General features: G+C 40.5%; 1 protein-coding gene across 1 annotated transcript in view; it reads left to right on the top strand.

The window, feature by feature from the left end:
• Positions 1-11,424: 11,424 nt before the first annotated feature.
• ACSS3 (acyl-CoA synthetase short chain family member 3) overlaps positions 11,425-26,792 on the top strand; it is a 95,880-nt gene continuing 80,512 nt past the window's right edge. The window contains exons 1-2 of the mRNA XM_075080720.1: positions 11,425-11,901; positions 17,361-17,505. Of these exons, the coding sequence (XP_074936821.1) occupies positions 11,576-11,901; positions 17,361-17,505 (471 nt within the window). The 5' untranslated portion in view covers positions 11,425-11,575. The remainder of the gene's footprint in view (positions 11,902-17,360; positions 17,506-26,792) is intronic.

Here is a 26,792-nt window from a genome sequence, read left to right as displayed (position 1 = left end):
ATTAGAGAAAGTGTTGTGAAGATTAATTATAAATTTAGCACTGGGAGAAACAATAAACATATTTTATCAAATAAAAAAAGTAGCTACGTGAAATCTGTGTTTTCCTGAATAAATCAATTGAAGAAAATAAATGATGGAATTATGCATCTAATTCAAACATGAATATGGCAGTATTGGATTTCTTTGTGGCAGTTGTCCATTGTCAGTAGGAGTCACCATGACGAAACAACTGAATTTTCTGAAAGTCAAAACGTGAAACAGAATATCCTGCTAACACATGGAGCTGTTACATGTAAAAACTTCAGGGTAGGGGCAACCATCTCTGTTTTAGGGTGTACTTTCTTGAAACGCTTAGCAACAGTGTGGTTCATTTAAAAAGACATTAGGTAAGGAATACTATACAATTAGGAGTAAAGGTATCCTTTAAAACATTAGGTACATCATGGAAGGACTATGTATTATCATAGGCTTGGATTATATGTTTTAGCTAGAGGTTTGCATTAGTATTCAGGCACTTGTTTTATGTTTCTCTTGTTTTTACAGTGCTATCCCCTTGAAACTCATTAAACCTTTTTCCACAGTAGGCTAGCTACTCAGGCACGAATAATCTAAGGAGTAAACAGAATATTGTTATAAATACACAAGTGTCCATTACAAGAAGTAGTAAATTTAAAGATGATTAAAAAGCAACAACAAAGCACAAATAGCCTCTCAAGCACATACAGCTATAACATAACCACTGTGTGTTTTTCTTGTAAAGGATTCATTAGAACATAAGTCTTAGAATTGAGTGAAATAAATAACTCAGCCTGATTAATGAGCTACCACTAATTGTGTCTAGATCAGAAGTGCAAAACCAAAAAGAGGACTTATTTGTTATTGCTCTGTGCTTCATTTAATCATGAGGCCTATGCAAAACAGGTGTAAAAATGCTGTACCGTGTACAAATGAAGACACATTCTAACATGACTGTGTTTTACACCTTTTTACAAGGCTGTTGAGAGCTCCAGTTCAACAGACCATCTAAACATGCGTGCCTCTATTTAAAAGTCCTCAGGTTCAACTGACAGAAATGCAACTACATAAGAGGTATACAGGTTTAAAAACATTTTTAAAAGTTTGAGAAGTCTAAATCAATGTGTAGGCAGATGAGGCAATAAACTCCAGACCTGCAGTCTGAAATTCCTCTGTTTAAAGGCTGGGGGAACACTGCAGGTGGTGTAATTTGCAAAGTGAACCAAGTACCTCCAGCACTTTGTCTCACACGAGTGTGTCTTTTTGTGAGCAGGGCAGTAGGTGAGGAATGTCTTTGTTCCTTTTCCCTTTTGTGGATTTTATATAAAACCTGTAGAATAAAACCAGAAATCTCATCCTCCAAGCTCAAGAGAATTCTATCCCAAAGAATATCAAGACATGGCAAAATGCCAGGAGGCCTGTGTGGATGAACAAGGAACTCCTGGCCAAACTCAAAACACAAAAAGGAAACATACAGAGGTTGGAAGGAAGGACATGTAATGTGGGAGGAATACAGAAACATTGTCCAAACACCTAGGGATGAAATTTGGAAAGCTAAAGCCCAAACGTAACTGAATCTGGCCAGGCATGTCAAAGACAACAAGAAGGGCTTCTATAAGTACATAGGGGACAAAAGGAAGACTAGGGAAAATGTGGGCCCATTGCTCAATGAGACAGGGGCCTGGTTACGCAGGGCATGGAACGGGCTGGTGTACTAAATGCCTTCTTTGTCTCAGTCTTTACTAGAAAGACCGGCCTTCAGGAGTCCCAGGTCCCAGACACCACAGGAAAAGCCTGGAGCAAGGAAGATGTGCCCTTGGTGGAAGAGGATCAGGTTAGAGAACACTTAGGGAAACTGGACATACCTAAGTCCATGTGCCCTGATGGGTTTGCACCTACATGTGCTGAGGGAACTGGGTAATGTCACTGCAAGGCCACCCTCTATAAATCTTGACCAGTCATGGCAACAGGGAGAAGTGCCCTAAGACTGGAGGAAAGCAAATGTTGCTCCTATCTTCAAGAAGGGCAAGAAGGAGAACCCATGGAACTACAGGCTGGTCAGTCCCACTTTCATCCCTGGGAAGGTGATGAAACCATTTCCAAGGTTATAAAGGATAAGAAAATCATCAGGAGTAACCATCGTGGCTTCACCAATGGGAAGGCATGCTTGACCAACTTGATAAACTTCTATGACTAGTCTGGTACATGAGGGGCTAGCAGTGGATATTGTCTGCTTGGACTTCAGTAAGGCATTTGACACTGTCTCTCATAAGATCCTCAAAGGCAAGCTGTTAATGGCTGAATGGGCTGAACAAGCAGACAGTGAGGTAGGTTAAAAACTGGATGAATGGTTGAGCTCAGAGGGTGGTGATTAGCGACGCAGTCTAGCTGGAGGCCAGTAACTAGGAGTATCCCCCAGAGGGGCCAATATGTCTTCATTAGTGGTCTGGATGATGGGGCAGAATGTACCTTCAGCAAGTCTGTGGATGACACAAAACCAGGAGGAATGGCTGATAGGCCCAAGGGTCGTGCTATCATCTGGAAGGACCTCAACAGGCTGGAGAAATGGGATGACAGGAACCTAATGAAATTCAACAATGGGAAATGTAAAGTTCTGCACCTGGAGAGGAACAACCCCATGCTGGAAAGAAGCTTGGCAGAAAAGGATCTGAGGGTCCTGGTGGACACCAAGTTCAACATGAGCCAGCAATGTGCCCTTGTGGCCAAGAAGACTACTGGTGTCCTGGGCTGCCAGCCAGTTGAGTGATGTAATCTTTCCCCTCTTCTCAGCCCTGGTGATGCTACACTTGGAGTGGTGTGTTCAGTTCTGATCTCCTCAGTACAAAAGAGAGATAGACATACTGGAGAGAGTCCAACGAAGGGCCAGTAAGATGATTAAGGGACTGGAACATCTCTTCTATGAGGAAAGGCTGGGAGAGTTGGTGCTGTTGAGCCTGAAGAAAAGAAGAATCAGGGGGGATCTCAGCAACCTGAAGGAAGAGTGTAGAAAGGATGGAGCCAGGCTCTTTTCAGTGGTACCCAGTGACAGGACCAGAGGCAATGGGCACAAAATGAAACACAGGAGGTTCCCTCCAAACATCAGGAAACACTTTTTTAATGTGAAGGTGACTGAGCACTGAGACATCCTTGGAGATATTAAAAAGCTATCTGGACATAGTCCTGGTCTACTGGCTCCAGGTGGCCCTGCTTGAGCAGGAGGGTTGGACTAGTTTCCCTCCAGAGGTCCCTTCCAATCTCAACCATTCCTTAATTCTGTTAAATAACCCTGAAAGCTAAGCCTGGAATGAAACCCAGCTCCTATCTCCAAGTCACTGTCCTTGGACAACAAAATGAGGCTTCTTTCTCCTGTCCCAACTCCCTTTCCTTCAGGATGGCTTTTTACAAGAAAAGAGACTTTTTAAAATATCAAATAATTAACTGCATATAAAAATGATTTTCAGCTATTAATGAGTCCATGTAAAATTTTTATCTGAGATGATGTCGTGATTTACCCCCAGCCAGCAATCAGCAACTCTATCCCAGCTGAAACCAGGACAGATGAAATCCAAATCTATTTAAAAAGTGAGGACTCAGCTTTTACTCAAGGATTTTTTTTTAATATTCACCACAAGATGTAAAGACTGGACATTGGTTTTGCTGGCCTAATATTCCCAGTGGCCAAGAAGTCAAACTTTGGACTCTGGTTTCTATGTTATAGAAACCAATTATATGTCCATTTTACATGGACATGATAATTTAAATGGGCTGTTTGGGGTTTGACAGCCAAAAAAGCAATCTGCTTGGGTATAGCCCATAAGACTTGGTTCTAAAAGCTAAAGAATTCCTAAGCTCACATTGGATGTTTAAGCTGCCCTCTGTAATGCACATCTAAACATTTCACACAATTGTTCATGAATTCAGTCTTCTCAAAGGCTGTGATAACAACTACACAGCTTAAGAGTCCACTAGAGGTCTAGACCTTCAAAATGAATGGGAAATTTAGTCTCTTCTATTAAATTACACAATAAAACATCGTTTGTTATATAATTCCAAATACATACACTGGATAACTCAGCAAGAACCTTTAGATTTATAATCTATCTATTCCAGTGAGCAGCAATATTGAATATAAGCCCCCTAAAGCTATTACTGAAAAATAATACCTGAAGATCCAATATTGTGCACTGTCTAAAACATATACCTAGGAGTCATTCAATGCTTTCCCTTAACAGGGGTGAACAAATATTTGAACATGCAGTGTGCATGTTGAAATTCCTTCCTTTGACCCTGCAAAAGCAGAACCATATAGGTACTTTGAGTAAACTTCAGGGTGCTTGGAGAAGGAAAAATAGGACATCAGTGATAAGGCAAATGACCAGGTTTCAATTTGGGATGTCTGCCTCATTGAATTCCACTTCTAATTTGACAGAGAAATTGGGTTTTCCTGCCTTCTTTCAGTTCCAGAGAGCTTACTTAAATAGGTTATCTGATGGCAGAAGATTCTTCACTGCCTTTTACCTTGAATTTTCCCTTGATGCGTGAAAAGTAGGGTAAGTGTCCATGAATCTGCTATACTCATTTTACACTAGTATAAATAACTATAGAGACTGTAAATTAATAAAAACCATTATATTGAGGGTGGGCATGTAGCCTCTGCTTTGTTATAATCAATGACTTTTGGCCTCCAGATTTAGTGAGTCTAAAATTTTACCTTACAATCTAAAATCCCCATAGCTGTAAAATTTAATTCTGGAATTGTATTTCTGAGAGTGCAAATGTAGATGTCTGGCAGCCTAGTTCAGTGCCATCAGAGAGTGAGGACATGAGAAAATGTGGACTTGAATGTATTTGGACATATGGTTTTGCTGCTGGCTTACCAGTAAGAGTTTTTCTGCTTCATATAATGAATCTTGGGACTGACTTCATGCCTGTTTTTCCTGTGACATGCTAATTTGCAAGATGAGCTATAGAAAAAGCTATTTCCAGAGATTATTACTGATGTTATTTGGGGCAAACTGGGTGACAGCTACTATTTCTTCCCTAAGCTGCTGTGAAATTTCATCCATTCTTCACCAGCCTGAGCTGCTCAAAACAGGGATCATTGAAGAAATTCACAGAATTACTGTGCTCTGGATAAACTTGCATTTTTAAAAATATAGCACACATTAGTAAATGACAGTTGCAATGAAATATGCTATTGACTTTGCACTTAGTCAATTTAGGCGTTAATTTCTTGTTTGCTTGCAAGTTAATTCTGCAGATGAACTAAACCAGCACATTGGCACAGTGTTTGAACGTTAGCTTTTCTTGTCATGGGGCGAATATAGTTATGTAGTGGAAAAAGGATCATGAAATACGTCACAAGGACAAAATCCAGCAACTGTTGAGAATGGGATTGCATGAATGAAACTTTGGGAGAAAACCAGAAATGGAGCATACTAAGCCAACGTCAGTTATACAAAAAGATGCCCTTCAGTATCTGTCAATACGCTGAGCCACAATTTGCCATGGGCCAGGCTCCTAGGCAAGTTTGCAGCCCTTGCAATATGACTGATAGCTTCTTGCAGAAGGATGTGGCAGGCAACAAGCTAAATACTAAGGCTTTGGCAACTAACTCCGTGCTCCTAGGAGCACCCTAGGAGTCTTTAGCCCAGACAGTAATGCAAGTTCTGCACTTCTCTTGCACCCAGAGCTCTCATATGAAACACAGAGTGTAAAAGCAGCTCAGTAGTAGATTTTAGGTAGTGCTTTAAAAATCTCATGCAAATGCCTTTTTCTTTCCATCTTTAGATACATACAACCCAGATCCCCCTCACCCTCTCCTACCCCTCCAAGACAGGAGGTGGAACCTCCGTACCTTAGACCCAGGCAAGTCTGGATATTCTGGGAAAAAACAGCTTACCTGTTTTATCTTAGGCAAGGAAAGTTGAAAATAGGAGTCACTGAAATTTTTAAGCATAGAGTTCCTCTAGTAGTGTCTAACTGCTTCATACTTCTTGGGCTGTATTCTCAATCTGAGAAAGTGTTGCTGCTAAGAAATGTTGATATAACAGGTAATTTTAAAATAATGACTTTATTTTTATGCCACTAGAGACATTAACACTCTGAGGGCTAATGGACTCATAGTTCTGTGAAAAAGACAACATTCTGGGTAAAGAAATGGTTGCAAAATCCATGGTTATTTTTGTTATCAAGTTCAAAAGGAACATCAATAAGTGCCAGTGCCTGAAGTCCTTTTGTCCCCTTCAAATAATATATATTGACTGTTGAAAGTTTTGTAATAACAGTGCTTGTGCCTGTGATGGTTCTGATGCAGTGATCGCGAAAACAGTGGTAGAGGCGTATCAAAGAAACAGGAATAGCTTTGGATAAAACAGCAGATGTTATCCTTGTAAAGACAAATAATAGATAATCTGCAATTTCAGGAAGCTGGGCAGCTCAGGGACATGGATTACCTAAAAATCAAAGTTCAATGAGAGTGTTTATAAAATTACATCATCAAGGTTGTATGTTAAATCCACAACAGCAGAAATGCAAAGCAGAAGCTAAAATTCTACTCGTCTTCCATGGAGTCTACCCTGGACTCTTTTCCTTGAGTGTGCTTAAATATTGAAGAACGTATCATAAATTTTGCTTTCACATGAAACCATTTTTGCTTTCATGTGCTTGATTTTTTAGGTGGTGTGTTGTGTTTTTTAAATGTTTTTTAAAATTAAGAAATCCCCACTATCTATCTGGTTTTGTTTGTCACACTTTCAAAATCTTCTTAGAACTGAAAAGTATAGAAGTTCATTGCCCAACAGAGTGTTACTGAAGCTCTATGAACATTTGACTCAGATTTAGCAGGGTCTCATGTGAGTAAGACTACTTACATGAATAAAGCTAAGCATATGGCCAAGAAGCTTTGTGAAAGATGACTTAGATGTGGAAAAAATATGGGTGAAATACAGGTTGTCCTGAACTGTAAGACATCCTCGGGGACGAATCAAATGATAACATCAGTAATAATTGATACTAAAATTGCATTTTCATCCCAGGGGATCTCTAACTCATTCTCACCTGGATTGAGTCACAGACTTTCATTTCAGCACTTTCCAGAAGTCTGTAAAAAGTGCCTTCTGCCTGCAGAGACAGATAGATATTTTAGCATTTTTATAAGTCCTCATAATTTGTTTCCCAGCACACTACACGCACTAATTTCCAGAAGACAGAAATAAACAGAAGGTCATGAATTCCCAGCACTTCAGCGGGCGGACAGGGGATTCAATCCACCATGGACACATTGATTTCAGCACTGCATCACTATTCTGAGTGCTGAAAAATCTAACTATACCTAAGACCTCTGACATGAAGGTATCTTTAGGCTGGAAGGCAGCAGTCAAACAAAGAAGAGCGGCGAGCATAGGTATTTCTAGGGTGGCAGTTATTTGTTTTCATTTTGTTTGCTTGTTTTGGTTCGGTTTCCCCTATGACCAGATCTTACTATTGCAGTAAAAGCCATGGCGTCTTTTACGTTCACTAAAAATAGTCAAAATATCCACTTGAAGTTCTATCCAAATATGAACTTTTTCAAGTAATAATTTACTTATTTTGAATTTTGTACACAATTTTTAGTGGATTTCAAGTAAAGCTGTGATATGTTTAATAGTCTAAGACTAGATAGAAAACTGGAAGAACAGTTATATCTACTTATGTACCTTAGAAAGTGCCGGTTACCACTACTACTTCCATCACCTTTCAGGAAAACAGATAAATTTATTTTGATTTGAACTTAACTCTGCAGACTACTTGCATATTGTAGAAAAACTGTGACTGCCTCCATTTTCTAGACATCAATGGTGTACAGGACTGTGAAACTTACTCATACAAGACTGGCAGTTCTTAGGACAATAGAAACGTGATTTAACATACGTACTGATTGTTTAACTACAGTTTTACTTTGTGCTTACAAAGGACTCCAATTGAAATTTGAATTACCAAGTTGTACAAGGCTAGGATAGCCAGAGCATTTCATATACAGGAGACTATAATACTTTTCTGCTAATCCTTTTTCAACATATATATATCTACAAACATACATGCCTTACACTAAAGGATACAGTTGCAGAAAAAATGCTTTTTTAAGCAAAAGAGAGGCTTCAGATAAATTATTTTGCAATTGCAGAAGTACCTAGGTCATGTTTTACAGTGTGTTCTTTGCTCGATCTGTGTCTAGAAACATACATGTATTTTTCAATGAAGTCTACAGCTACAAAGGTAATTGCCACACACATCACTTGGCATTACTTCAAAATTCTTCGTTGAGTGGGAATTTCAGAAGCATCAAGTTTTGCAAAAAGGAAAGAAGTCCTCAGAGGAAAAATTAATCAGTTCAGAAGTCTGCTATAATAGCATTTGTAAGTGAAATTTAAATTTCTAGCATCCAGTTGGGAGAACTAGCGATCCCTTCTTTACCCTCTTAGCTATCAGTATGGGCTGTGAGTAGTTTAATTAACGAAGTATGTTCCACACATACTCATTAGAAACATTCCTTCAGGAAGCAGATATTAGGATGTTAGCTAAAATAGGAATTTAATGCACTTCATGTTCCAGTTAAGTTCATTTGTATCCCCTACACCTCTGGTGCATCATTTCTAGTAGGATGTCTATCCGAAATGAATACCAGAACGTTTGCTGTTGCAATGCAAATTCCTTTGCCAAATGCTTATACCTTCACATTAAACACACACTATGGACAGAGTGGAAAAATGGTTAGCATTGCTTTTCAACACCACAAGAAATATTAGGCATCACCAGACACAACCCTTTAAATCTCAGGATACTTCTTTCAGCAGTAGTGCCTACAACTAGCATGTTGCAGAATATACATACTTCAATATTTTAGCTCTAGCTTGGCCTCGGCAGTTTTCTCCCTAGCAGAGAAAAGGGAGATGTTGTTCAGCTAAGAAATACTGCCTCATCCAGTAACAAGTTGCTACCATGGCAAAGCACACGCAGAATTGCATTAGCAGTGTAACTACAATGGGGTGCAGCAGTGTGCTGAAGATGCCGGTGGCCATGGGGGACCATCTGAAGAAAATTTCCCACCAGTGGTGTTCTCCCACCCTCTTAATTCGTTCCATTACCTGTGGTATAACATTACTGTCATGGTGTGCAGTTATTAGGATCTTTTTAGCTTCTGCTGTAGCATTTTCTAAAAGCTGCTGTAAATTTGCATGCTCTGACATTTCTTTTACAAGTGACAAATCCATACCGATGGAGGTCGGGGTTATACTGCAATACAATGTAGCATTTCTGATTAGCAACTGGCTAGTAAACACAGGCCATTTATACACAACATCACAGCCTCTAATAATAGCTACATTTCAAGCACACGTATTCAAGTCATTCAGAGCTGGCTGCACCAGCTAAGGCTGGCTGCACCCAGAGGCTGGCTGCATCCAACTGCTGTAGGTCCCTTCTTAACTAGATGGGCATCAAAAGTGTTGGTGATCTGAAGAACGTAGCTTGTAAGGCAACTAATGTGAAGGGTTACTGCTCGGGAGTGGACATAACATACCTCTGACAATTTGATTTGCGGGAGTGGGCTTCACAAATTGGGCTGAGGCAATTGATACCTCTCCTTAAGTCCACCAGTTGCATGCCTCAGGTAGACAGTCATTGCGCTGGATTCAGCCACACAGTGGGCTTATGAACACCCCCAAGTCTAAGCCTGCATCTGCCAATTTCTAAGCAGGCACCAAAAAATTAACCATGTTTCCATAACTATTTTCAGGCAGAATGGTTCTTTCAAGTCAAAAGTAGCTTAGCCATTTTAAAGGTAGGAAATAAAAGATATAAATCTGGCAATACTTTTTAAATGCTAAGGTCAGCTCTGTGTGACCTGACTGGGAAGTTGTGTTCTTCAGGCAGAGACGTACAACGCATGCAATACTGCCAGGCGTCCAGCAACGGCATCTGATTTCATGGCTGTCATGGTGTCACAGTGTTCACAGTCTCTGCAAGCTTCTTTCTTTATTTTTACTTATTTATTTTTAAAATTTTGGCTAGTGGACTCTGTTGACAAAAATTGTCCTGTCCAAGTGGTGAAAGTGTGTGAGAAAGCAATGTTCTCAAATTACATTTGAGAACTTCTTTTTTGAGAAGTATATTTTTTATTTTCTTGCTTTGTTGGCATGCTGTAGCCTTTACCTTGCAGTAGGGAAGTTTTAATAAAATGTCCACTTAGTCCTTCAGGTGTTTTAGGTTTTGGGGGTATTAACTTCTTTTTAGAAAGAAGTCTCTGATACTTAACTTGGACATTTTGGAAATCACATTATGCTACTCAGGGCTGTGTGTTATTGTGGCACTGTTGGGGAAGAAAGAGAGGAGAACCGAAGTGCAGCGCAGGACGGGTAGTTCATAGAGCACCGGGCAACGCTAACAGCCTCTGCAAGACATTGGAACTCTCCGTGAGCTAATTACATTTGCCTCAGACACAGAAGCAACAACTGGCCTTTTTGCTGAAAGGCTATTAGTTATTTTGAAGATGACCCAAAGGTTCTGATGAACTTGAACCCTATAAGCCAAATCCTCCACCCTTCCTGTTTTATGAGCCAGGATAAGAAAATGATTTCTTGTATTAAACCTGCCATAGTGGCTAAACAGTCTAGTTCTTCTCATCCCCTTTTTCCTTTACCTGTAATGTGATATATTGTTATGTTCCTGTGACACTAACTCAACAACAGTCAGGTAGCATATGCCTAAGTTAACCATGAATATAAAATATATTATAGAGTTCCCCTTAGCCTTATGACATTTTTATAATGTGATTGCAGGAAGAATTTCCCAACACACTTGTAATGGATAGACCTACTATAGCACTAAAATAATTTCAAAAGGGACAAAAAAAGGTCTTTGAAGTTGGTGTACGTCTTAGCTGACTTGTGCATTATAATAGTCTGTAACACTACCACCGAAACTCAGGAGGGGTTTCTAAATATATGACAAAATGTGCAAAACAAGACATCCACTAGAGATGCTGGAGGTCTTCTGGAAACAGAATAAACTTTTACCCGGTACGAACTGTATGCCTCATTTTATTACCTCAAAGCACGAGTGTGTTTCAGAATACTTGAGGAGTATTCTGGCTACAGGTCATGCGAATCACGAAGTCAAAAATACCCTCACACTCTCGGTTTCACCCTCCCCAGCCTCCCTCCGCCGACGGCCGCAGCCAAGCGCCGGCAGGGCCGGCCGCCCCTTCATGGCGCCCGCCGCGGCCCTCCCGCGGCTCCGGCCGCCGCCGCCCGCCCTGGCTCGGCTCGGCGCTGCCCCGGCCCCGGTCCCGGCCCTCCCCGCCTTGCTCCGCGCTGCTTGGGCACCCCCCCCGGCTCTCCCGGCCGCTGCCGAGCGCGTCCGGCGGCAGCGCGGGGCGGGGGCGGTTCGTCCCGCCGCGGGGTCAGCTCCGCCGTGCCCGGCTGGCCCCGGGCAGCCGCCGCCGCTCCGCCGTGCGCCGTCCGGGCGCTTTATCGAGCCTTGACGGAGCCCCTGCGGCTCCTCTCCTCTGAAGGCCGGGAAGATGGGTTTTCTGGGCAGGCTGGCGGCGCTGCCAAAACTCTTCGGGGCGGCGGCGGCGGCGGGCCAGGGCGGCGGCTGGTGGTGGCCGGGGCGTCCCTGCGCGGGGAGCCCCGGGGCGGGGAGCCCGCTGCCGCGCTCGGCCGCCGCCGGCTGCCCGCTGCCCGCCGCCCGCGCCACCTCCTCCCGGGCGCTGGGCGAGTACGAGGAAGTCTTCAGGTCCTCGGTGGCGGAGCCGGAGAAGGTGTGGGGGGCAGCCGCCGAGCAGATCCAGTGGTACAAGCCCTGGGCCCGGGCCCTGGAGAGGCGCCGGCCGGAGAGCGCGTCCTGGTGAGTGTCGGCCGGAGTCCCCCGGTGCGGAGGGGGCAGGGGGCGAGCGGGCCTCGCCGGGCTGTAGCGGGGAGGGCTGGCTGCCGGGGGCTGGGGGTGGTCGGGGGTGGCTGTAGGGGGGGGCTGCCTGTGGGGGGGGCTGGGGGTGTGCTGGGGTGGGGGTCCTGCGGCTAACACAAAACCACCCCATCCTCTATTTGGGGCGGTCATCACACCGGCGCTGATGGAGGAGGTGGCCGCAGAGCCTGGAGGAGTTCAATGATTGCACTTGGTTAAGCTTAATGATTAAAAGCAGCGTGGATGAGTGTGTTGGGGTGAGAGGGCAGTTAGCGTGCGCTGTGACAAGTGTGACAGACACGTGCGTGGGTGCGATGTCTGTCCGACCGCTTTGGGCCTGGCTTGGGAAGCGGCTGCTGAGAGCGCAGGGAAGCAGGCATCAGGTGCCGGGGGGGGCATGCTTGTGAAAACACAGAAACAGCAGCTTTCAGAGTTGTTTAATCTTAGAAACTATCTAAATAGGTCATAATTTAAAGGATGTGGTTAAGGTAATGTTTGGCAAAATCATTGGCATTATAATATATATATCTATGTGGGGAATGGCAAACTGCCCTAAGACAGAATTTGATATCCTTCTTATAAATTACTGGATGGGATTTTCAGTACTTTCTCAAAGGCGATTTACCCCTTAAGATCTTGTGTTGACCACCATCACCTCTTTTTCAGCAAGTTTACATCATGCTTTTTGATCTTTTCTCAAGGAGAAGCTCATATAGGATAAAAAAACCAGTGCAGGATGAGGGTCATCTTTGGTACATCTTTGAAGTTCTTTACCATTTTTATATTGTTCTCGTTTGATTTTAATTTAAAAATAATAATAATTCTCAAAATATAATTAAAAATATTAATCACTCTCAAATCTGCCCAAATGAAGAGATAACAGAACGAGCAGAGTAGAGCTTGCTTTCGTATCAGTGTCTGACTTTATTGCTTGGCATCTCTAGTAGTGAAAATTGTTTGTATGTCTTAATTGGATATTAAGCAGCACACAGCCAGGATAAATATCTTTGAGTCAGCGGGACTGTGTAACAGTCAGAAGCCCTAAAATGGATAGACAGGGAGATCTGTGGTCCACTGACCTTGATTTCTAGGTCATGGCACCGTTCAGAAAGGCAAGTAAGATTGCCTGTGTAATTAAAGGGCAGTAAAGATCACTGGCTTTGGCATTCTTGAACTGAATGATGAAGTCAATATGATAGTTACTTTTTAAGAACTAAGGAATGAGAACATAACACATGCTAGAGAGCATGGTTTTGCTATCAGATTCTGTCAAAAAATGTGGTTTGATTTATTGAGCATGATAAGCTTGCTTGCTGAAAGAAACATGGTTAGGTCTTTGTAAAGCATTATGACTTCTCAGATGGAAGTTATTTGGTCTTACGGCAGGGATAAAGTTCCATGGGCTAAAGTCAGACTTTATCTTCCAAGAGTCTTTTCTGGCCTCACGTCTCACTTGCTTCTTTCTCCCTTCGTGGATGCAGATTGCCACAGATTGAAATTATCTCATAAATGTGGGCAAGGAGCTGAAGGGAGGGTGTGAAGAGCCAGGCTCTTTTCAGTGGTGCCCAGTGACAGGACAAGAGGCAATGGACACAGACTGAAATACAGGAGGTTCCCTCTGAACATCAGGAAACACTTTTTTAGAGGGTGACTGAGCACTGGCACAGAGTTGGTTGTGGACTTTCCATTCTTGGATATATCAAAAGCCATCTGGACATAGTCGTGGTCTACTGGCTCCAGGTGGATCTGCTTGATCAGGGGGGTTGGACCAGGTGCCCACCAGAGGTCCCTTCCAGCATCAGCTGGTCTGTGATTCTGTGGGTTTATGCAGAGATGGAAGTCTCTAAAGACTCAGCATCAGGCCATAATTATTGTTTGGATCTCAGGTATCTGTTGCTCTGCTGTGGGTAATAAAACATTAAGCAATTTAAATTAATGTAATCCTCTTTAATGTCTTAATGTGCAACATGCAGTTTTATATATTTTTTGGTTTAAGTTCACCTTAAGTGACGACAGGCTGTGTGTGGTACTAGTGTAGTACTCTAGTGCCTCTGAAGTCCCAGGGTGTTACCAGCATTCAGTGTGCTAGGCAGGATGATAGGTAAGTTCTCTGAGGAAAGGATTGAAGTAAGAGAGAGAAGATACAAGCGGCTTTTTCAGAGTACATGCTGAAGAGAAAACAGAATGGACGGAATAGAACTGAGGAAGAGGCCAGGCTTCCAAGAAGAGCATAGCTCGCTGATATAATAGGGTAAAGATGTAGTTCTGGTTTGGAGGTTTAGCTAGGAAGCAGTTTATGGAGACCTTAAAAATAGTATTAAGAAGTTCATGTATGTGCTTCTTGAGTTAGGATTTATCTCATGTTTTGGAGACTTATTAGGTCAATTAATAAATAAATGAATCAATTAATAAAAATCCATTTATTTTCAGTATCTTTGGTCTTGGTTGCCAAAGGTGAGACTTACAGAAACAGATACTTTTAATGTATTTTCTTGTCTCATTTACTTCAGTTGAAGAAGTTGAAGGAGGCGGTTAATGTATTTAAACTGTAGCTATAAGGCAAATGCCAGTTTGTCCTCTCTAAATACCATACGAGCATGAAAGGAATGTGCCGCATGAGAAGATCAGCGCTTTCATGTCCTCTTCTACTCCTACCCCTAAAAGGTTAATTGAGTAGTAATTTTAAAGTATGATTAAAGAGGTAAGTGCATGTGCTTGAGATTCCTGTTTGTGAAACAACAGAAACTCTGTGAGACCTCAGGGATGGAGCGAGACGGGATATGCTGAGCCCCAGTCACAGAGGCAGTATCTCCTAGGTGACTGCTGTAGGCAGGTTTAAAGAGGCTGAAAGGGGTCCTAATGTAGGTAACCACAATCAAATTATTAAGAAGATGCCTTGTTAGATCTAAGTTGTGCATAATGTTGTTTATCAAAGGCTGCTGCTTTCATGGATGTATGGGAAAAAAGACTTTTATCAAAAGGATAGGTAGATATTGCCAAAATCCTGGTTTAAAATGTTGCTGTGAAGGAAGCTGGATATCACAACCAGTTTTAAATTCTGCTGTGATTTTTGACAGGAAGAACCCTGTCATTTTTTTCCACCATAGCACCAGTGGACAGTGGATGAGCTTTTCAAGATACTGCTAGTGAACTGAATCCAGTTTCTTTTATGTATTGGAGTTGTTGCTATTGACTCTTTTTATTTGTTTTACTTTTCCTCTACTCTGTTTGTTGAATGTTATTAATTTCTCAGCACTAGTAACACAGCCTAAAGAAAGGTTCTTCAGACTTGGATTCATTTGGTAAGCCGCATTGAGATGATTGTCTGGTTAGCAAGAGATTAGCATTTTACAGTCTTGCTTATTATGACAAGATTTACTGGCAGCTCTTACAAACATCCTGCAGATCCACCTCTGATCTTTCTTCAGTCTACTGGAATATTTTCTTTTTCATTCTAGAACTCCGTTTTAAATAGGAGCATCTCATTGAGGTCCTTATTCCAAGACTGGGTCCTGGTTTCATGCTGCTGTTTCTTTCCAGCTAAAGCTTACTTAAGCAAATCGAAGTTCCTCACAGGTATTCATTGCCTTGGGAATCCATGGACATTTGCAGCAGCACAGGGCAGCTTTTGAAAGCCAGACAGCTTTTATTTTTCATCTGGAATGAAGCATTTGAGCATGTCCTTGGGTGACAATAGAGAAGTGAAAGCCTTGCAGTTGTGGTCATGGTAGGTGCACCTCTGCTTCTCTGATCCGTAAGAGCCTCCCTCCTTCTGAACCGGGTAGCAAAGGTCTCATCACACTGTCCAGATAGTCATGGGTTTTGTTTCAACTTGCAGTCATATCTTTTTCACATACTTGTTTGAAAGCAATTGTTAAAAATTTATGTGGCAGTGTTGATGTTGCTGTGTATCTTTAGAAGAATCCAGGCTCTGGTACTTGCTCATGTTTTGACCGTTTTTAGAGTGGTTATGCATCATAGCCCAGGTAGTGCGTTCCCTTGTTCCCTTGTTCATATCAACCTACAGTGATTTGATATAAAAATCAATGGATGACCTGAATCCTACACAACTTTTATGACATTAATACAGAGTTTCTCTATATTACATGAAACAACTCCCAATCCTTTACTGTTCATACAGTTCTTCTTTTATGGGAAGGGATTTGTAGTACAGAGAGGTTTTGTTACTTTACTGGTCCCCACTTCCTCCCTATTAATGGCATTGTAAAGGAGTCACAATAAGAGATTGCTGCATCCTAAGCATCCTAACTGATTCTGGTTTAATAATTACCATTTTTTGACAATAAAGATGATCCTATGGCATCTGTGCGTATGGATATATGAATAATATATCAAATATATGAACTTAAAGCAGTCCTTTACTAGACAGGAAAAGTGAAGAAGGAAATACTCTTTTAACTAGTAGTGGGTTAGTTTAGGCCATCTGTTTTTATTTCTAGTTACATTGTAACAATCACAGTGAGTGTCCCCATAGGACTTTTTGGAAACTCTCGAGTGTGTTTTTTGTGTGTTGGTCTTTTTGCTGTAGAGGAATATGTGCAGATAGAAAAACAAACACAAATAGCATTATTTAAAGTGAACTTGAATTTTTAGATTCTGTGTCATCTTTCAGTTAGTAAAATCATCTTTGTACCTGGTGCCTTCTATATTTTCTTACTTGAGGATTATGCTGCACTTGAACTTTCATTTCCTGTGTAAAATGACAGTGAAAATGAAACCTGAGTTTGTGAAGTGTTTTTCTTTAATTTGAAGATGAGAATTTTCTGTAAATGCCTGGCTGTTGAAGAGGCTATGACTCACATCACTTTAAAGGGGATTTTGAGTCACTGATGTAAAACATGGTAATGTCAAATGCGTTATGAATATCAGACAAATTTATAAGATTTTTTAACTATTGGGGTCAGTTTCATTTAGATACAGATGCTTGTACGCTTAACTGTTATTGCCAAGAGATGAATAAGAATATTTTGAGTCCTGAACCTGTTCTTCTTAAAAAAGATATGTGTGCATGCCAGCAAAAAGTAGTGTAATAACACACTTGCTTAATGTCAGATTATTTTATGTGAATGTATGCTTTTTCTGTGAAACCTTAGCTATAAAAATCAGAATGATTGATGCAAAGTAAATTAAATCAAGATCAAGTTTAGCAGATTCTTAGTTAAGTCAATTAAGGTACAGGACTTTACTTCCTCTATTTTCACTAATAGGCTGATTTAGCTTTTTAAGTAAATTGTAAGGTTATAGATTAAAAAATTACTTCCTGAACTGAATGTTTTATGAGCTATACTTTAATTGAATGCTCACGTTTTTTTAAAAAATGCAAAAAAAAAAAAGTCTTGTTTGGAAAGCTGGCTGTTACATACTTCCAACTTCTTTTTTAGGTTTGTAGGTGGAGAGCTGAATATCTGTTACAATGCTGTAGATCGTCATGTTGAGAATGGACGAGGGGACCAAATTGCCATTATTTATGACAGTCCTGTAACAAATACCAAAGAGAAAATAACATATAAGGAACTTCTTGAACAGGTATGTTTGAGAATAACCTAGCTACTGAAAATGGGCAGTAAATATAGCACAGCAGATAGATACTAGAGAGGCAGAAATGGTCTACCTTTCTAGTTTATTCCTTTTGCGGTCCTCAGTATTGATTTATAAGCTTCAATACCTGTACCCAATTATATTGCATCTCAGAGGTTTTGATCTTCCTCTAATTCTTCTTTTTCTTCTATGTTTTAATAATTCTTTTTCCTGGTTGGTTAAATTTTGAACTTTTTTCTGCTAGATTTATTTTTCCCCCAACAGTTCTTATTTCATATTTAAAAGGTAAAGCGAAGTATTAGTCAAGTCACTTGATAATTGCTATGATGTACAAAAATACAGTTCTAATAGAAATGAGGATGCGTACCTTGGCTATTGCTGCACATAACTGAGTGTAGAAACAAATGAAATTTGTCAGGGAGGAGCTCTAAAGAGAGCTGCATCACCTGCCCAGCTGTAGGCTTTAGTGGGGTTTGCTGGTGGTCCCAACACTAGTTTTCTATCTGGAAAGCCTGTGGATTTCAAGTTCCCCGTTGGCTGAGGTAGCTTACCCCTAGCTGGGATCGTGAATACCCAGTTCTGCATCAGCCCATTCAGATTTGCTCAGTGCCTGACTGCAGGTTGTTTCCACCGTGGGTGTTTGCAGTCTGCCCCGTTCAAGATTCTCCTTTCTCACAGCTGTCAGCTGGTGGTTTGCCCTCATGCTGCTCCTCTGTTTAGCTGGCTTTTTTCTTCCAGCTATATGTAGCAGTTGGACTTAATACTGAGTGCAAAGAATTGTTGGAGTCAGACTCATATTCTTCTTTAATGTATTTCAGTGCACAAGATGCATTACTGTGAATGGAACACACTCAACTTCAGAAATGCACATAGTGTCTGGAGTAATGTGAACCTGCGGTTTAAAATGTGAAATGAGGTTCACAATACAGTAGCTCAGTTTGTGAGGGTTTTATTCCACTGCTGCAGTAAAAGAGAAGACATACAGCTACAAAAAATGATAAAACTGTACTGCAGTCTATATTTTCCTTAAAAGGTAGAAAACATTTACTCCTCACCAGTTTTCTGTTGATTTACCAAGTCCAAAAAAGAACTTATAAGTTACCATACAGTGTGCTGGGGCTAGAACTACTAGATTGAGTGTTTTAAGAAACCAGGAGACTTTAAAAGGGCCCAGGTCCTTACCTAATTTTATTTATTCTTTTTGATAGATAATTTTTAAATATATGTAATATGTTATATAAATAATATTTATTTTATAGATACAATTTTGTGTCATGTGCCATATATAAATATAATAGATACATAATATATAGACAAAATATATATGTATATGTGAAATCAATGTATACAAACATAAAAATACATACTTGTTTTATTTTAATGAAGTAATACAACATTTTACTGTAATTTATCTTAAGTGGACTCTCTCTGAGGAAATTTCCTCTGAAAAGCACTTGAAAAGCTGTCTTTCTTTTGCTTTTTAAGCTTGATGTTGGTATTAAGTCTCCTAATCTGTGTATCTGCATTTCCTATAACGGTATTAAATGTTTTAGGATACGGCAGATTGGTGCAGAATGAGAAAGTTTTGCTAGTTGATATACGCATCCTTTCCTCCTCCTTTCCTCTTACAGCAGCATTACCAAACCAAATGGAAGAACTGGTTTAAGTTCTCTGGGGGTATGTAGCAGAACTCATTCAGAAGTTCATGGTAATCTTGCTGGTAGCCGAGTCCTATCTAAATACTGTTCCTGAGTTCTCTACAGTTTGCCTTTCTCCTTAATTAAAAGGGAATATAAGTGAAAGGCAGCATTTGAGATAATCATCTTGTCTGTTGAAGCTGTCTAGTCCATTTTGTGGAGTAAATTTAACTTGGTTTACCTGGTAACTTTTGGACACCTGGCAACAAAGGTCTACATGAAGAGATTTGCTGAAAATGGGAAAGAGATGGGCTGGTGTATTTTCTGTCATAGATCCTGTAGGGTCTAGGAGACACTTTGAGAAAAGGCCTACCAAACCTCTATGGAGTGTGGGTGATGACGTTTGACTGACAGCCCTCAGTCACTGCTTGTCACTGTGTTCTCCGTCTGCTCAGTGTAAGCAAAAAGTACTATACCCTGTTATTTTGAAAGAGTCTTTCAGGGCTCTGCATGTTTCATTATAGATCAGTGTGAGTGCAGATCAGACATATGACCAAAGTTGCTGAACCTCCTGGTGGGGAAAGAAGCCTTTTACCTTCTTTCTTGAGTTCCTTTCCCAATTCAGAATAGCCTGACAGTGTGCACCTGTGTGCAGACTGTTGTTTGGACTGTTCATGCCCAAGGAATGTTTAGTAGTCTGCCTGGCCAGTAAGCTGATAGAGTAATGAGGATGTCTTTTCAGAAAGGCTGCCTGTTCAAAATGTCTCTGCAAGAGATCAGTGCTTGAAGTAGTGGAATTCTTTCTGGCTTTTGGTAATAAAAATGGAGTTTATAGATGGATTCACCAGAAGCTATGTAGGATAACTGCGGGTCACAGGATGGGAAGATGCAGAGTTTTGTAGCAGGTTGGATCATTTGTTTCAGGATCAAGCTCATGGTAAGGATGAAAAAAATTGACGTTGGTGCTTGGCTGGAGATAATAAGGCTCCTTAAGGATGGTGGGATATCTTGACCTATGTACTCAGGAAGCTTGTTGTTTTCAGATTCCTATCCTTTTTACTTGTTGCACTGCTCTTCAGATCCAAGAGCTACAGCGATGCTACAATTTTGAAGTTAAGTACCACTAAAATAGAAATAATTGAGAGAAATATTGGAAGCTTGTGGGTGTTTAGTGCCCAACCTGTGGTAAACTTTTTTTTTTTTTTGACAGAACTGGAATAGAAGGATTGCAGGACAATTTCAGCAATTCTTTACTGATGTAAATAGTGGCAAGATCAGTTTGTGTTGATATTCTGTACAACTCTACTGTCTTCACACTTGGAAAGTCTTGAGAATTACAGTTAGTTAAAGTGAAGTTGCATGTAGTGCATATAGTTGCATTTTAAGTTTGTTAATTATATGTTGTTACAGATGAAATCTTCCAAATGCGTAGGAGGAATTTGGTAAATTTAAGATATAACAGTCTTCCAGAATGTACTGATTGGACCTTTTTCTTTACTGATGCCTGTTATACGCCTTTAAATGAGGATTACAATGTTGGACTGAAGCCAGTGAAATGGGGATGTAGGTGAAAGTTTTGGGTATGCCCTAGAAGATTCTGTAATTCTAGTAGTGAGATGGCAGAAAAAGATAAGGGAGACACAAATTCGATTAGAAATATTACTGAATCTGTGTAGTATTAGGGAGATATAAAGCAATAGCTTCTGTTCATTTAAAAACACATTTTCTGATTGTGTTGGAAAATACTGCCATTTCCAAGTTAAGGCAAATGTTGTTAGGTAGGTGAAAAAACCCTTCTGTTTTCATCATTGGGTGTATTCTCTAGAATGCATCACTTGCTAAAAAGATCTCAAGAATTTGAGAGTCATATTATTTGCAGTTGTTGATGCTTGACAGATCATGTACACAAAAGCAGGATGATTTCTCTTGGTGATTCTTTTCAGTATCAATGCACAGTTAACATGTTGAATTCAGTACTGTAATAAATAATTTCTGAGTGCAGTAATGTGGTGTAAAACCAACACCCCCCAAGCCTCTGACAGCATTGAATGCTACAAAAATATGGATGAGAAAGAAGGGATTCAGGTTATCAACAATGGGCTGGGATGTCATTTCTTCTGTAGGAAGGTTTTTTCCATACTTACCCACCCTAAAAGCATCTTCTTCCAAAATAGCTTATTAGCCATTGTCAGTTTGGATTTTTGAGTGTATCTGTCTTGCTCTGCTCGTATCTCCTGTATATGACTAAGGCATCACCCGGATTCTTTCGTTTCTAGTAGTCTTTCTCATTCTTCGTTCTTTGCTCCATCTTCTTTCTTTGCCTTCTGCCTTGAAAAATGACCGATTCCTTCTTAGCTAGAAATAGTGACTTTTATTTTGAGATATTTTTTTCTCAACAGTTGCTTTAAAATCAAAACTAGAATTCAGACAGAAAATCCTACTGAGACTGACAATCCAAATTTTTATCCTCTTTGTCTGGTAAAGCAACATTATCTGGATAAAACTATGTATTAGTCGTCTTTAATGCTGGTTTTCCTTATCTTATTTAAATCTCAAATGGCATTCTTCAGTGCGTGTCCCAGAAAGATTTAACTGCTATGTCACTGGGTTAGCTCTTAAAAAATATTAGTATTAGTATTCTTTAAAGGATGAGACTAATCAGGAATTTCCAAAAGTAGCGTCTTAGTTCTTCACATTCCACACAAAAGACTTCCAAATTACACTGTAAAAGTCTGAAGAAGCAGCTGGAACTTGATCTCCCCTGACTGTAGATAGTTATACTGCAGCATGTCAATGTCAGTAATGGCTACAATAATGTATAATTTGGTGCAGCTTGGGCAGATAAGTCAAGCAAAGCCATGCTGAATTAACTGCCGAGGCTCCTGACATTTTCACTATATGTGGTTTGTGAGTTTTACTTTGGACTAGGTTTAGTTTCATCCTTTGAATCGAATGTCCCATGGCTCACTTCAAAGCCATCTGAACACAGCTACCCCACAAATCTTTGCTTCCTTCACTTGTGGATTCCTTTAGGAATTGCCATGCTCACCCTTCATCTGTCTCACTGCTGCTTGATTTCTCTCCCCACTCCGAGTGGATGTTGTCCAAATAATGGCCTTTTAGGGAAACATAGATGCTATAGAAGTTGTGCAGAACACTATGGGCTATCCTCCACAAGTACCAGAAATTCCTTCTGGGACAAACAGTTGTCTGGGTCCCATCTCTTCTGGGGAGTAAACGCTGTGGCATCTCTTCTGGTCAACCATTAAATCCATGCCAAGCTGATTACAGAATCCCCATCTCATCGCAGTCCTTTCTTGGAGACACACAGTCCATAGCTGATCTCCCAGACCAGGAAGGAATATGGCCCTTCCCAAAAATCCCCAGCTTCCTCGCAATCCAAAGAACTTCTTGGAATCTGAAAGAAGGAAGGAGAAATTACTCCAACTAACTGCAATCCCAGCAGCTGTCTGGTGGTATGAGAAACAAATATAAATCATCCTGATTTATATGTTTTCTTGTTATTTGTGGAAGAGTGTGCTAGCACCACTACCACCACAAGGTGGGTCCTTTATATCCTGTGTTTGAGACAGTGCGGCTGGGATTTTGTGCTGAAGCCTAGGAGGGCTGTGTTATCAAGGCGTACCATGTCCACGGCTTATGCAGTTGCCAGGACTGTGCCTGGCACACAGGCAGAGCTGGGATGGGGCAGATGGTCTCTGGTGGAGCTTCTTGCTCCACACAACTTCCCTGGGGAATCGTCTCTCAAGGCACAGTAGCTCTCACAGTCAATCCAGAGGCTTACTCCGCCTTTCCACAGCTCTGTGACCAGTGCCCTGATTGTACCAGAAACCTCCTAAACACAATCCTGTGCTCAGTAGAGCACGTGTATAGGAAAGGAGTACACACACTTACTCAGGCAGGCATCCGGAGCACTGGTTTACAGTTCCCATTGCCTGCTGTTGCAGAGAGTGAGCCAAGGGGATGTTCCTGCGTGTTGTCTTGCAGGGCTCCTCTGGGGGTTGCAGGCCATGCTTTTCCTAGACTTGTCCCAGGACTGCTGATCTTGGGACCATGGGCGTGGATGCCCTTGGATGTCCATGGACGTCTGTGAATTTCTGTGTATGAGCAGTAGGCTCTCCCTTCCCCTGAAGATCCGTTCAAGATCTTTGTGGTAGGGGCACATGCACTGTGCCACCTCTGAAGCATGATTTTGCCACCTCATCAAGAACATGGTCTTCATCTGCTTGAAATAAATGCAGCACCACTTGGCAGCAGGCTTGACATTAGCAACAGGGTGATGTATCTACTGGAGAAGCTTTTGCAGCAGTAGGAAAAGGAGGAAACAGTAATTAGAGCCATAGAAGAGTGAAGAGGCTGATCAAGGGGCACGGGAAAGCAGCAACAAATGCTTCCTTTAATAGTCTTGGAAAAATGACACAGTGGAGAAGCTGAAGAGCATAAGGCAACTTGTAGCCTTTGGTTTAGAGGATTGCATATGTGACATGGCTCTTTTTACACCATGAGATGCACTTCAGGATGTTTCAGGAGCTCTCAGTATTTGAAGAATCTTTTTGCATTTAATTTGCATTGAAGGACTCAACACTGGTGTGACCCTGTCATTGTTCAATCCAGAAAGGTTTGAAATTCCTCTTTTGAGTATTTGGAGTGGAATTTCTGGTTTAGTATCTTCTAAGAATTATTTCTGGATTGGACCAAATCTGCTTTTTGTAACTACTGGGGACAGCCAGGTGATTTACTTCAGAACTGCAGTACTTCTCCAAACCTGAACTGCTAATATGGATATAGTATTTGGTGGCTGGGTAGAAATAAGGGCAAGCTCTCTGGGGGCTTGCATTTCATAGAAGTGTAATTTAAGCCCAGATCTTCAAAGCTGAAAGCCTACTTGAGTTTCTTATTATATCACTTGGTCTCAAGTGATTTTATTACTGAAGTGTCAAATATATTAAAGTGATAGAGCAATCTTAAACTTGAAGAAAAGCGGAGAAATAGCATGCTGGTAGGAAAATAGCAACTGTAAAATTTTGAGTGATAAAGTACGCTATCTTAATGTAAACCATAAATGACAACACACTGTAACAAAGTGGAAGGTTTCATGGCTTTTAACAGTTTAATGAAATGTCACTACTCACTCTTCCCCCATCCCCTTCTAAAAAGAGTGATTGCTAGGATGTTTCAGGGTTTCCACATCAACCTTGAGGGTAATATAAACCTGCTTCATGATGTTTCCTGGTCTTCCAAATACATGCAGATAGAGTCAGTGTTTTTTATATATCATGTAGTCCAAATGCTCTCTGGCTGTCAGAAGGATGAGTGAAAGGGCACAAGGAAGATCATAGATACCCGTATATTGTATTAGGTTATTGTCTTCAGTGACATTAAGCTCTCTAGGGTGGGGAGGTTAAGTGCAGGCAAGTAATTACTGGGTTTGCATGGAAGACATGTGGTTCCTGTCTGCAGCATGCTACATATATTTTGCTTTAAGTACAATTTACCCATGACAGATTTCAATAAAAATTACTTAAGTACATGAAGATATCTTCACTGTCTCCCTCCTACAGCCAGGTACCAAAGTTATATAGGAGTCTTTTATTATGAAATTACTAATTATGATCTTTAAATAATGCCCTTTTCATTTAGCAGGCGAACATTGCATTTTTCATCATCATTAATAATTATAATAATAGTCAATAATAATACTTGTCCATTTTGTTTAACTGCTTATTGCCTATCGTCCACATTTACACTGAATATAAAATTACTCACTAAATATTGTTTTCATTGCCTCTGGCCTTTTGTCCACACTCTGCTTGAGAGTCTCAAAGTCAGCAAAGATAAGGATTAGTTTTCTCAATTCTTTGAGATAAGGTGATATGAGCTCTGTGTTATGATGAGTTTGCAGATTTTAATATTTTCACAGTAGGAAGTATAGAAAAGGAATTAACCTTTGGAAGTAGAGTTGTTATCCTTACTTATAATTACTTTCACCAATCCTATCTAGAAATGACTGTAAATGCTGGTGGAATGGCAATAAATTCTAGTTGTGTACATGTCTAGGCCTTGTTGATTTTTGTTGGGTTTTGTTGGGTTTTGATAGCATATGACAATTTCATAGAGTATTGACAGGTATTAATAGATCTAGAGTTAAAGATATTTTCTTTTGATAACCAGTCACACTTAATATAACAGGTCTGTTACAAATAAATCATATACATGCCTTAGTTTGTGTGAGTTTTCAGCTTGCTATAGTGATGATTTTGCCTTATAAATATATTCTCTCTTGCAGCTGAAAGTAACAGCAGGGATTTATGCAATGTTTATAAAAATGGAAGCTATGCTGTTATCTTCTGATGCAAGCATGCATGCTTGGGGCTTCTCTGTTTCTATTTTCTTAAATCCTCAGGCAGAAGGGTAGAAATATGCATAGTTTGATTGTGGATGAGCTGTGTATTTAATGCAAATACAGGTCAGATGCATTTGGAGCTTCTGAAGGTTAATGTTCCAGGTTGCTGAAAGTCTGAACATGTGTTCCCGCTGAAGAGAGAAGCAGTGAGTAATTCTGTATTATCCTCTTCAGTACATGTATCAGACAGACTTCTAGAATTGGATATAATTGCCCCGAGTTGTCTTGAATATGATCATAAAAGGAAGAGCCTAATGCCTATAAATCTCAGAAAGCAACAGTGCTACTAGAATTTGCAATAGTAAACTGGAATAAAGTAACTCTTTAAATAGAGAAAACTCAAATTGGATGAATAATGCAAATGAAGGTAAAACATTTCAAAGAAAATCTACCCTCCTGAGTAGCTCATCCTTGAAAAAGAGGGTCCTTCCCTCCTGTCCTGCTTGTAGTGTGTATTATTGGTCTGGGCTGCTCCCATTGCTTGCATTATTTACTGGGTCACTGATAACCCCTCTTACTGCTTCAGAAGCTTGGGTATTTTCTATTCTACAGGCAACATCCCCCTGCTGCCCTCAGGAGTTTGTCTCCCCTTTCCTTTCTCTACAGACTGATAGTACCTGAAGAAGAGAGTCTTTCACAAGCCTAAATTTTACTTGAAACCTTATCTATGTGATATAGTGAATAGATAAGGAATAATGCAGTACAGGTAAGATGTGACAAATTCATATGAGTAGATTCATGTTACACTGATAGTGAAAGAAATTAACATGTTTAAACTTCTTATGTTTATTGTGGTATTTTCTAGTGAATGGCAACTTCTTAAAGAAGAGTTTTACTACTGTAGACAAGAAGAGTTACCCTGTAAGACAGAGCAACTCCTTTGTTCTGAACTGAGATTTGTGTCTTCAGATATCCCAAGAACTTCCTAGAGAATTTAACTTTTTAGTCTTATCACTAATGCAAAACTATTGCAAGCAAAACTGTTCTTGTTATATCTGACTGTATGGCGTGTAACCGTGCTTACGGAGTATTCCAGTTTACAACTTCCTGGGATGGTTCTGCTTCCATCCTGTTTCCTATTAGCTTATTAGTCTACTTTGTTTCTTCTTAATTTCCAGTTTTTCCTGTTAACCTATTAGCCCATGCTTTGTGCACAGTTACATGCAGTTTTACCTCTATTACTTATACACCTCTACACACTGATGTCTAACTGA

The sequence above is a fragment of the Phalacrocorax aristotelis genome, chromosome 1 (assembly GCF_949628215.1).
Source record: "Phalacrocorax aristotelis chromosome 1, bGulAri2.1, whole genome shotgun sequence".
Taxonomy (NCBI): domain Eukaryota; kingdom Metazoa; phylum Chordata; class Aves; order Suliformes; family Phalacrocoracidae; genus Phalacrocorax; species Phalacrocorax aristotelis.
This window is presented reverse-complemented; position numbering and strand designations above follow the sequence as displayed.